The following is a 13,487-nucleotide window of genomic DNA, read 5'->3' as shown; positions in this document are numbered from 1 at the left end:
TTCACATAAATAGGAAATTTGAACGATTGTCTGTAAAAGTAAGTTATTCATAGAAGTCATATATTTAATAACTATTAACGCATTCTCTGCTTTCATGAATAAGAATTGTGAACGAACAATATTTCGATAATGCAATTAAAAAGACGATCGATAAATATACAGCGTCGTATCTGTTTCTGGTCAATATTTTGCAAAGATCGCGAATCTTTCTCTCCATTTTCATGACTTGAAAGTGTTGATAAAACCTGGTAGTTGGTTGAAATTATACAAAAATATTATCCTAAGTCTGATCTGTAAAATTACCTGCTACTGTAAATGCAATATTTTGTGCTGTCAGTTAACCTTTAAGAGCCATTAACATAGCATGTACATGTATGTTGTGGAGTATTTGGTTCCAAGTACAGACACTTACAGTGTAGGTTAGCCGCACCATGACTGTAGCCAAACCACCAGTAAATTTGACTGCTTGGAGGGTGAAAGGAGAGGGAGCTGGAAACAAATTGGGTGATACTTATAAGAATTTATAAAATCATAGCAAAAGCAATGATGAATCTGAAATAAAGCAAACATAAACAGCAACGGGTTTTATCAGTTTATCGAAAAGAATGACATTTCTGTTAGCGTTTGCACAAATCGAACTTGGAGGAGAACATAAATGTGTTCTGTAGACCGAACTTCAACAAGCCCACAAGTAACTCTTCCATCAAGGATCTGCATGCAGCCTTAAATACCTAGGGAACTTAGGCTATAAAGGCTGTATGCAAGCAATGGACTAACCTATGGACCTGTATTACATTTGATACATCTATGGCCTTGCTACACTCGCTATGGCAATACATCGACAAGAAGTAGCTATATTCATGTAAAGAATTACTAGAAAATACGTGTGGCAATAGAAATTTCAACCAAAATAAAAAATCATACAAGTAAATTTATAAAATATAATTTAAGAGAATAAAAGTTCACAGGCAGTCAGCAGGCAATAGTCGACAGCACACCGGTCAAACCAATATTCTGTCAAAAAACCTGAAGCCTGCCGAGTGAAAAAAAAACATACGTAACTCCATCTCTTTTCTAGCCACATGTGCTACATGTATATATTGCTGTGTAGAAATTACGGTCTGCACATACTGCAAAACCTCTAATAGAGCACCACCCTTTTAAAGTTTAATTGAACACCACGTCTACTTGACCATCACTTTGACTTCTTTGATCGTTACGAACCCTTAATAGCAAGTAATCAGACAAAATCAAACTACATGTAATAATGACTCGGTTGCATCAATAACAATTCTTTCATGGTTTTTGTTTGTGTCGAAGTATGTTTTCCAACTCGAAAGCATTTTGTTGTTTCGTTAAAACTTTGAAAGCAACACCACAGAAATAATTACAAACTGAATCAGGCTAATAGTAGTTTCTTATTCAACTCTGGTCTTGATACTTTGACGCATGTGAAAAATGGTTTACATTTACGATCGTATACGAATTACTAGTTTGAGGCTAAAAGTTGTGCTGAGTGTCCATGCGGCTAAAATTTTATCCCTCATTGTGCAAAATACAACGAGTAAAAGTTTTGCTCTGCTAAAAAATGGTTCAGCAGTGCAGAAGAAAAGTTAGGTCAGAAGACATTGTGGAAGGTATTGGACAACCAGAAGATGTCTGATCCATCGAAAGCAACAATCAGACTGCGACTGGCTGCACATATTTTTGTTTCAAAATTTTTAATTTTCGTTTTTGTATGTATTATAAATATGGTTCGTTTATGTCACTTGTTTATGAATATATATTTGTAGCATTCGATAGATTATTATTATATAACTTATAAATTAGCAGATTTATAGCTTATTATTTGATAGGATCTTTGTGGCTATCTTAACTCAGCTCACAATGGATCGCCGCTCATAACTACTCTTCTATTGCACATAAAAAGCCCGAAGGATAGTGCAAAATATAGGTGACATTCGCTCCGCCTGTAAAAGAGTGAATATATCTTCCCAAAAATCTGCTGAGCTATTTAAAAAACACAACACTAGCCTCTATTTGACCGCTACCTCTATTTGACTGCCACTATAGAGGAAGGGTTGAAAAATAGAGCGCCATGGCGTTCAAATAAAGGTTTTACAATATATTACATGCAGCGGAAGCTATGCACTAGATGGAGGACAACCAGGTAGGCTATATTAGCTTTATATAGAGATGTCAGCCTACAGTTTCTTCTCCTCAAGACAGTCATATACTGGTAGTGACCATGCAACATATTATGGCAGTTGGATTCAAACCAAAATGATATATGACAATATTGTTTAATTAGCCATTCCCAGTAAAAGTAAGCAAGTTCACACATTTCAGGATGTATGTTAGAGAGCAAACGCTGTTTCATAGACAAGCGCAGCTAGTTACTTACAGTCACATGGCAGCGTATCTACGCGCTGTGTGTCAGGGGAGATGGCCACATACTCCTGGTCGCGAACGATCACCCTTGTAACGATCTTGTACTCGTACGACTCTCCGGGATGACTAATGAGGAGGGTAGCCGACATGTGGCTGTCTTGAATCACAGCCAGCTGTGCAGACCAACCCAGGGGATATGTTGTGTTCAACACTCTGTACTCCACGCTATACTCATCAGGGGCCACATTTCCTGAGAATCATAGCAAGTGTTTTGTGTGCACATCGTCATCACTACACGACATCAACATGACATCTTAGACTAGAGAATAACCGTTTACTAAATTCATTGATTTGACAAGAATACTTTGAGAAGAGAAATTACAAGGTTCCAAGAAGCAATAGCTTCTTTGTCATGTGATGATGACAAAAAATATGGATTTGTTTCCCATTGGTTGAGGAGTACATCTTACAGGATTGATTGGTACATCTCACAGTATTGATGAGTACATCTCACAGTATTGATGAGTACATCTCACAGTATTGATGAGTACATCTCACAGTATTGATGAGTACATCTTACAGTATTGATGAGTACAACTCACAGTATTGATGAGTACATCTTACAGTATTGATGAGTACAACTCACAGTATTGATGAGTACATCTTACAGTATTGATGAGTACAACTCACAGTATTGATGAGTACATCTTACAGTATTGATGAGTACAACTCACAGTATTGATGAGTACATCTTACAGTATTGATGAGTACAACTCACAGTATTGATGAGTACATCTCACAGCAATTTATATAATCACATCTACTGAAAAGCTAAAAGTTCAAGAGCTCTTAATATTTCTAAATGAACTACAAATGGGAAACTCCAGGTTTAGGTTAACACTGAAAAATCTTTACAAATGTGTTTAAAAACTGAGCAACTGTGTGTTTTGCTGACTTTTAAATTGTTAAAATAGCATAAGATCATTACAGTAAATGAGAAAGAATGGCTGTATATGGCTAACAAAAGCCAGCACAGAAATGTGGCATCTAAGGCTTAATCAGTAAAAATAATTTATGACTTTATAAGTAAGTACTCATGACTTACAGATACAGTCCTATATACACTCATGACTTACAGATACAGTCCTATATACACTCATAACTTACAGATACAGTCCTATATACACTCATGACTTACAGATACAGTCCTATATACACTCATGACTTACAGATACAGTCCTATATACACTCATGACTTACAGATACAGTCCTATATACACTCATGACTTGCAGATACAGTCCTATATACACTCATGACTTGCAGATACAGTCCTATATACACTCATGACTTACAGATACAGTCCTATATACACACATGACTTACAGATACAGTCCTATATACACTGCGAATGAGTGAGGTATGGTGAGAGAAATCAACCCGAATGTAGACTGACATCCCTAAAAACCTATTCTAAGATATAGCAAAGCTGTTGAGCCACAACCACACTCAGAAATAGATGATAGCACCTGCACAAGGAACAAAATGCAAACAGACCAACTCAAGTTTCAGAGAGTGCAGGCTTTAAAGCGACCCAACGATACATTTCTACTAGACAAAATGAATTTCAAAATCTCCTTCCAAAGGGCATGCTTTTTGATTGCATACTTGACACAAAATACGCATCAGCTTTTGAACAGAAAAACTCTCTTGATTGTTTTCATCCGTCTCAGCTCATCCAATATCCCTGCATATACCAACTTCTATTACTTGTCATGGAGTCTGCAGTTTTAATAAAATCTCGATTCTAACTAAATGCTTGCAGCAACATAATGACTATAAATCTACTTCAACGTATAACAACTGCATGACATCTTCATCAGAATAACACTGTAATCTATATAAATACAGTCAAACTTCTACAGACATAATTATGTTAAAACTGCCACATATTAAAGTAATCCTAACTGTGTATATATGAGCCGATGATGTGATAGATTTTAGCAAATCTTCATGTTTGACAGATTAAAATTATGCTGAAACATCGACTGAATCGCAGTTTGAGCTAGTTGAATTTGCAGAGGATGTCTTGGTCATGATGACCAATCATAGCCAATCATTGGTCTTGATGACCAATCATAGCAGAAAAAGATCGGTTTCGCTTCAAACATAAATATAAATTCATAAATATCATCTATAGTAATCTTATGAAGGATTGAATATGGCAATCTGTACGAATATGATCACACCACACACATTTTTATTTGCTTTTATTTCAATTCATATACATGCATATGTATCTGTATGCATATGTATCTGTATGCATATGTATCTGTATGCATATGTATCTTGTATGCATATGCATCTGACTTGAAATATGTATAGATGCTTATCGTCAACCACTAACAAATGTAATGCTCAGAATTTAGCCTACATAATCATTCAAAGACAACTCACAGCTGTTTGATTGACATATTTGGAAACATGACAAAATGAAGATTAATATAATATATAATTTATGGCTATCGACTGAATTCACAATGAGTAACAATGTTTTAAATGATAATTTTAGTTTTCAAAGAAAGAGTCTAATTTATTTCCCACACCGCTGTATTCAAACGCGGAGTGTTTATTGACAGTGTGGTCAAGGTGTTAAATCGCGACACAAATTGTTCGTCACAAAAATCTGCAAAAAAACTAACAGCGAGTTATCATGCAGTGTACATGCAGCTTGAGAATACACCGTAATTCGTCAATTTGTTTTTTACAAAAATCTTATAACATATCCTCATAGAATATTACAGGTAAGCGCACTCAGCATTAGAACATTTGGTTATGTCAAACTGTATACAAAACTAGGAGACAAAAACTAAATTTATAAAGTAACAACTAATAAAAAAGATTTTTTATTGTTCGTGTGCCGTAGCGATATGGGAACAGAAGTGTAGACTCAGCGACACAGAAGTTTGGAGATAGAGAAGGTGACAAGGTCAAAGGAAATATTTCAACAAAATTAGATAAATACTTTTGTTGTTTTTTTCTCTTTTACATTTTGTTTTTGAATTTTCTCAAGTTTCTTCACTTTTGCTTACAAAGCTCTGATGAATCCAGAAACACTGAAAGTCATATATTAGAAATGACTTTGGCAGTAGAGAAACCTGAGATAAACCTATTCTACAGTCTTTGAAAAGTGCGATTGCAAGAATTGTGTGAGTATAAAAAAAAACAAGAATACCGGAGTTGTGTATGACTTACCCGAGTTCATGCTTCTGTTCCAGACATCAAACTTAACGACCACAGCACCCGCAGTCTGTTCAAATGTGCTAGAGTTGGTTAGTATCACAGGCTTCTCCACTTCTTGCGCTGTAAAATTTAGTTGCACTTCTCCTAACTCATCATCTCCGTCGTAACTTTTCAAGAGGCTTGTATACATTACACCCAACTCGAGCTTGCTCTCAGTGTCATAAATGCCGAGAAGGTCTGATTTCGCTGAAGCAGACTTGGTAAGCAGTTTGTCTCCACTCAAACTGTTGATTTGGTATTCATATACGGCAAACCACTCGCAGTATGTCACATTCTAGAAACACAGTAGACAATGATTCATTCGCATTGCTACTATGAAATATGACTAACCAGGCCTGCTATGTCTCCAAGCATCCGAATCAAAGTGGTCTGAATGTGAACTGTTTTGTAATATTTTCTCGATCCCATTTATTGGTTAGTTATATATTTGACATTATTCCAAGTGTTTTACAACATTTCATGCAGAATATTTCATTGGAAAATATATAATAAACGTAATAACAGCAAATATGATAACAGTGTAAAACAGTTTCAAACCAAACGTAAATGACTCTGACCACCAAATAAAACTATAAATGTTAAGCAACCAACTTAACTAAATATTTTATAGCTTCATTCAAATCTCCCTTTTGTAAATCAGCAAGTTTCTGGGAAGAAATTAAACTAGTCATAAAATTTTGACAGTCAAACTGCAGTTACAAGTATGTGAAATGGAGAGACAACTCCAAAATACACTGTCAATCCGCCATTGGGACAGTTTTGCATAAGCAGGAAGCTCATATGCATAGACACAGTACATAGAGAATAATAAGACGCACGGGGACTAGCTCACGTCTCATTATATTTATAAAGACTGAGTCCAAGAATTCACCAATTTGAACTTGGTTACATTCAAGATCCAGTCATGTGAACTCAATTGATGGATCTAAGGCTTAGGGCTTCACTAACCCAGTCATGAAAAATGATATTTAAAAACATTGTTAGACAAGACTAACGCAATGATGAAAGAACCAACATCTAAACTTAATATGGACTCGACGAGACTAAATCTGCACCTTCCTGAAGTAACAATACCTTAATTCAAAATGTTAAAGACAACCATTTTTAATCCTAATGCATACAAATGTGAAAATTGAGAAGATAACCCAGAATATGCTAAGAATTATCTTTAGAGAGATTTCCATGTAAAACTCTAAATTGCTGTCAGATGGTAAAATCAGCAAAAGTCCAGCTAGCAGCAAAGGATAGCGGAACTAACTAATCAGCTCATGGGAAAAGACAGGTGTCGGTAAGAACCTGCTTATCCTTATCAGCAAACCAATGCCATCAACTGCATGGTATACTATGGTAGGGACAGAGTAATCAACTAACTCAACATCAGTATTTCACTGTATCCATCTTATACTAGACTAGACACTTGAAACTAGACACTGCTCCAGAGTCAAGCCTACTTACACATACAAGAGCACTAAAACTTAATATGCCGAAGATAAACATTTTTTCGTATAATTATGCCAAATCGGAAGAACATCGGCTCGCGTTTTGTTTGTGCCTACAGTCCAGCTTCAGTTTTTAAATGTCACAGGTCTCAAACAAACTAAGGCTTAACAAATTATATCACAGTTTTTAACTTGAGGTACCAGCCAAAAATTCAGAACTTGAACAGCCTCGAGACAAGCCAAAAATGGTATGGTTTGGGTGCCAGCTGACACGCTCGTTATCTTTAATATCCAATCATTGATTGTAGTTGTGATTAGTATAGTTTATCTAAAACTGATTGTATGTTATGTTTTTCATAGTGTACTAAAGTATTATTTTATTTTTATCTCTTATTAGAATACAACACACAAGCTATTTCTTCGCTTCTTTATTGTACATGTAAGTTTAAAATTATACATATTTCAGATTTATAATAAAAGTTTTCAATAATTTCAAAGTTTATAAATTATAAACAGAAACTGGGGTGTGAGCTACTCAAATGCAGCAATGCATTCCCTGGCATAGCTTTCTCTATTAACAAAGAACTTATGAGAAATTCAGTGTACTTAAGTCATTATCCACTCTCTTAATATACAATTTGTGGTGCAAAATAATGTGAAAATCCTTTAAAGAGTCATGTTTCAGCTTGGAAAAAAGGAAATTTTACATTATTGATATTGGGAAAAAGTGTTTCATAATTTAAACAATTCGCTTTTTGAACTGTCTTCTTGAGCCAAATGTGGTAGCACTGTTGTTATTAAAGTTGGCTTCGCTTAGTCTTCCAAGATCATAAACAGATTTGCAAACACTATTGCAGATACTACTTAACAAATGGTTTGTATGAATCCAATTATTTGAACATTTATCTCAGGTCAGTCAGGGATCGATTATAAAATACCTGTCACTGTATAAGCATATTTTTTTCAAATGCTCACCTGCTGAAACTCAACCAGGCCAACAAGCAACCTACTCTAGATCCACACAGGATATAGTGAAAAACAGCACAGCAAATGCTGATCACAAACTGATTCAAAAAATCATGAAAAATACAAACTTTCAAAACTTTCTTACAAGTTGCAGCATCAAAATTGCATGCGTTCATCAAAACAATTTGCAGGTAAAACTTTCAAAAAGAATATTGATGCCTAGGATAATAACAATGAGAAAACACAAGCGGCAGCTCCAATTCTGTCATAGAACAATTGATACGCAGACATAGATCTATTGAAGCTATTTGGAGCTTGAGTTTTACATTTTTAATAGCTATGAACATACTTAAGAGATGTGAGACTCGGGTTAGTGAACTAAAGTCTAATCAGTCAGTCACTATTGTTAGTCAACTAGAGTCTAGTCAGCCAGTAACTATTGTTAGTGAACTAGAGTCTAATCAGCCAGTCACTATTGTTAGTGAACTAGAGTCTAGTCAGTCAGTCACTATTGTTAGTGAACTAGAGTCTAGTCAGTCAGTCACTATTGTTAGTGAACTAGAGTCTAGTCATTCGCTATTGTTAGTGAACTAGAGTCTAGTCAGTCAGTCGCTATTGTTAGTAAACTAGGGTCTAGTCAGTCAGTCACTATTGTTAGTCAACTAGAGTCTAGTCAGCCAGTAACTATTGTTAGTGAACTAGAGTCTAATCAGCCAGTCACTATTGTTAGTGAACTAGGGTCTAGTCAGCCAGTCACTATTATTAGTGAACTAGGGTCTAGTCAGTCAGTCACTATTGTTAGTGAACTAGAGTCTAGTCAGCCAGTTGCTATGGTTAGTGAACTAGAGTCTAGTCAGTCAGTCGCTATTGTCGTAACGACATTGAATAAATCATCAAAAGGCCTTTTCTACTTGACTTTGGTTCGTGACTGCTAGCAGCAGTATTAATTTAATAGCGTGCTATATGTAACTGCTAGTGAAGTAGAATATCAATCATTTTAATACAATATTTACAATTATCTGCTTGTATTTAAACATTATCAATAACTTCATTTATAAATATAGGTACCCTAACAGTATGGTGGGCCGTGAAGGATCATAAGGTGTAACAACTATGTGCACAGTTATTCTTAAATATGAGAATATTTGTACATGGACGGCAGTGAAAGGGTTAAATAACTATATAGCTTTAATTCGTTAGCCATAGATCGCAAGGTTGATAATGATGTTAAAGAGAGAAGTAAGAAAATGACATGTGCATAGTAATGTTACATTTTATTGCAGATCACAACTAAATAGATAACTATAGTTATTAAGGTTAATATACTATTTTGTTTTTAGCTTTTAATATGTACAGTACATATAAAAAATTTTGATGTTTTTTTCGAAGGTATTGGCATTAGTGATAAAATTTTCACTTTACGATCCCAACACCAGAACAAATTAATGTCATACCGCGAGGTCCACTGTACCAGTATATACAGCAGCATATGGAAAACAATACATACCAAGGTACATATCTGTCCATATAGTGATAGACACATCAGTGTAAACAGCAGCAGCTATGCCAATACATACATGTGTACTTATAAAAGTGTACATTACGGCACTCGGCACTCATAGATATAGATACACCATTAGACATATATAGCGGTACATGTAAAAGTATACAAATCAAGACTCCCAGCAATACACATATCAGCAGTCATATAGCAGTAGCACAGCAGTAAACATAATAATACATGCAGCAATGCACAAAACTAAACACAAAGCAATAAGGGTAACATCCCAAACAGCAGTATAAAGAAGGGGTTATGCAACAAGCCATAAAGCAGTACTTGAATAAATATACATAACAGTATGCAGTAGTATATATACAATATGATGGTATACCAGAGAATATAAAGAGCAGCTTAGAGACACATAAGTCAGTACTCACTGGAATATCTACATCGACGATGAGAAGGTGTGGGGACTCAGTCTGCAGTCTAGAGTTGACTGTTGCCTCATTCTTGGCATCCTTCCAAGCTACAACCAGATACAGTACATATACCATATAATGTCTATGTCTTACATATCCTAGGACACTTATATTTCGCTAGTATTTAGTTTCGTGAGTAGCTCACAGAGTAAAATTTCGAAGCAACTTAATTTCGCAGCTCTGATGAGTGCGAAAATATAGTGATGTGAAAATAAATGCAGTGGAACAAACATAATTAGATTCCTCAGGTTCAGTTCACCGATAAAAAAAATTTCAATTTGCGACTAGTTTGTAATTGTGAACCACAGGTAGAATGGTGTGGGCAAGGTCGATAATGCAATTTGATCGCTTGCTGCCATTTGTTTCTTGGACTATCAACAGGCCCGTATTCCCTGGGGCGGCTGGCCGGCTGAGCCGCCCCAACTTTTTGGGAATTTTTCACGGCTATGTACAGTCAAACTCGGATAACATTTCATCTCAAACACAAGGTTAACTCGAACGGATTTGTTTGGTCAGTTCCAACGCAACGATAAATTGCTTCAGATAACTCGACCTCAACATCATTTATTCGAAAAGTTATTTGCCCAACGGCCATGGACACGGTTTTTATCGCTGTAGAATATCACTTCATTCCAAGCCATAGAGACAAACATCAACTTTTAGTAGTTCTTAGGCGTCATTATTATCATCATTAGCGGCAAAATATTCTTGTTAACGACTTTTATAAAGGTTTACAAAAGATCAAGACCAAACACCCGCTTGGCCATGTCCCATCAAAAGCGTAAAACCTCCGAATGAACTTAAAATAAAATCCGCAAAATTGATCTTTGTTAAAACGTTCAAAAGAAAAAGATGTCTTTTTTCTGAGCGTTTTAACTGCGGTCAAGTTTTGCCTATTTTAATTTAAAAACGTCTCGTCAGTCACATCACCTAAAACAAAACAAATCTCAAAAAGTAGAAAAATGTTGATACTTTCTGATAAAAAATTTTAAAACTTCACACGAGAGGCCTGGCTGAGGCCCTACATGAGAGAAACCTGTTGGGGGCTTACACCGCCCCCCCCTCCACACCCTAGGTGTTCATAACTAGTTGCCTAACATTAGCCGCCCTAACTTGCAACCAGTGAATACAGGCCTGACTATCAATGAACAAAGCTATTTAATTTCGCGTTTTCGCTCGTTCGTTATGATAGTTTAGTTTCGCACATGAAATTTTTGCGAAAGGATGACTCCGCGAAAACTCGAAAGTTAGATGAGGTGAATACATAAGTGTCCTAGGGTAGTCCTGCACACATAGCCAGTGTCTCACATAGTCCTGCACACATAGCCAGAGTACCTGTACACACAGTTAGAGTACCTGTACACACAGTTATAGTACCTGTACACATAGCATTATTACCTTTAAACACAGTTAAAGTATCCGTATGCATAGCAACATTACACCAGCAACCTGGTGCAAAATTACAGCAACCTGGACACACAGCGAGACTACCTGTATGCATAGCAATATTACCTGTACACATAGCAATATTACCTGTACACACAGCTAGATTACCTGTACATGTGGCTACAGTAAAGGAAGGACCAGGAAGGCTTTGGTCGAGGCCAAGCGCTAGAGTAGCAGTACACTGATAGACTCCCTGAGGAACACTGATGGGAACGTAATCGAACACATCAATAGGTATTTCACCAAAATGACTGGTGCCAGTAGAGGACTTGCAGGATATTTTGTACGCAGCCCCAGTTAAATCCGCTTGGTTTGTTGGGGGGTCGTCTATTTGAAATTCGATTTCACCAGACTGTGAACTCCCGAAGTTCAAAGTGTCTATAGTTGGCCTTTCCAGCTCTGCAATATGTATAATAAAAAGTAGCTCAGACTACACACAATGATCCAAATGTGGAGCTGGTGTAGCCATCTTGAATTTGCAATGACTCCTAGAGTGCTCTAATCACGACTTAGCAAGTCTACATGTATAAATTGGTTGGCTAGAACATCATACTTAACAGATTACATAATACAGATAAACATGGACAGTGTCATGCTGACAAACATCCCCTAACCTACATGTAAGTAGGTCTAGCGGTACTTATTATGCTATTGGAACTAAAATGATTCCAAGAAAAGATGCCAATGCAGCCCAGTGGAAACTAACAAGCGAATGATCCGTCAATCGATAAAAATTTTACATTATCAGGTAGCCTGTTCAACATCATTACCCCGCATGAACAACTGCACATGCTAATAACAGCACCTCCATATTAGCAACTGTTCCACCTAATGATGGCACGGTCTATTAGCAAGTTTGCTATCCAATGACAGCGCATCAGCAAGTTTTTAGCCCAATCCAATAAAAGTCTCCTCACATTAATAAGTACCTCAATCATTGGTAGCGCATTGCATCAATATGTATTCTATTAAATGACAGTATCCTGTCAGATGACAGCATCTTTAGATCAGCGACTAACTATCCAATAAGACCACTCTCACATCACTAAGCACCCCATTCGACGACAACGCTCTTACTCAAGAACGTATCACATCCGATCACGGTACCCTTACGGCGATATGCATTTCCGACCACCACACCCTTATGATGGTATGAATCATGCTCAATGACATGTTTACCCACCGGATGACTGTACCCTTACACCAGCAAGTACCTCCTTCTGATGGCAGCAATCTTACATTAAGTAAATACCCGTCTGATGACATCGGCAAGTACCCCACCAAGTATGGCGTGGTATTAGAATATATAACATACCATCATGATCAGCTATGTCATAGCACTATAGGTACTGGGGTAAAGAATAATGCCGTGACACAGAGTATGACAAGTGAAGGTAACTACAATCACTCAGCCTATGCTTGTGAGATTTATTAGCAATCGAGAATCTGATACGAACTTGTCTGACAGGCTGGGAATCCAGAAAAACCGAAGGCACAAATATTCTGGTTGTTGCACGGCATACATCCAGTCTTCTGGTCACAACCGCATTCAACCGCACAGTGACAGGTCAAGCATAATGCGTCTTTTAAGAATGCACCCAACTCGCAGCTCAAATCTACAAAAATACATATACCAACAGAAAACAAGGTATAGAGTGACTAAACTTTAATTGAACTACAACATTGTATGGTTTACAATAAACATTAAAAGTACAGTTTTAAAATATGAGCAAACCAAACTCATCTAAAACAAGCCGCTAAAACCATACTCAGAGTATGGTTAGCACCTGATGAGTATGGTTTTCTCGATCTTAAAGTTGTACTTTTAAGTTTTATATGTGAAGGCATCACAATTAAACTGGTTTCATATATAAACACATCTGTGCTTGAGCTACATCAGGGCTTCCAGATTAGGAGTAGTCGCACCAATAAGGGGTAGTCGCATCCATAAGGGATAGTCGCAT

At 36.6% G+C, this 13,487-nt stretch overlaps 1 protein-coding gene across 1 annotated transcript in view; it reads right to left on the bottom strand.

Moving 5' to 3' along the window:
- LOC137396564 (receptor-type tyrosine-protein phosphatase T-like) overlaps positions 1-13,487 on the bottom strand; it is a 46,905-nt gene that overhangs the window by 24,827 nt on the left and 8,591 nt on the right. Inside the window, exons 3-8 of the mRNA XM_068082881.1 lie at positions 12,981-13,139; positions 11,632-11,922; positions 10,036-10,124; positions 5,645-5,966; positions 2,405-2,641; positions 413-489 (exon numbers count right to left, since the gene is read on the bottom strand). Coding sequence (XP_067938982.1) covers positions 413-489; positions 2,405-2,641; positions 5,645-5,966; positions 10,036-10,124; positions 11,632-11,922; positions 12,981-13,139 — 1,175 coding nt within the window. The remainder of the gene's footprint in view (positions 1-412; positions 490-2,404; positions 2,642-5,644; positions 5,967-10,035; positions 10,125-11,631; positions 11,923-12,980; positions 13,140-13,487) is intronic.

The sequence above is a fragment of the Watersipora subatra genome, chromosome 1 (genome assembly GCF_963576615.1).
Source record: "Watersipora subatra chromosome 1, tzWatSuba1.1, whole genome shotgun sequence".
NCBI lineage: Eukaryota > Metazoa > Bryozoa > Gymnolaemata > Cheilostomatida > Watersiporidae > Watersipora > Watersipora subatra.
Note: the sequence above shows the minus strand (reverse complement) of the source record. Positions and strands in the feature narration are given on the sequence as shown.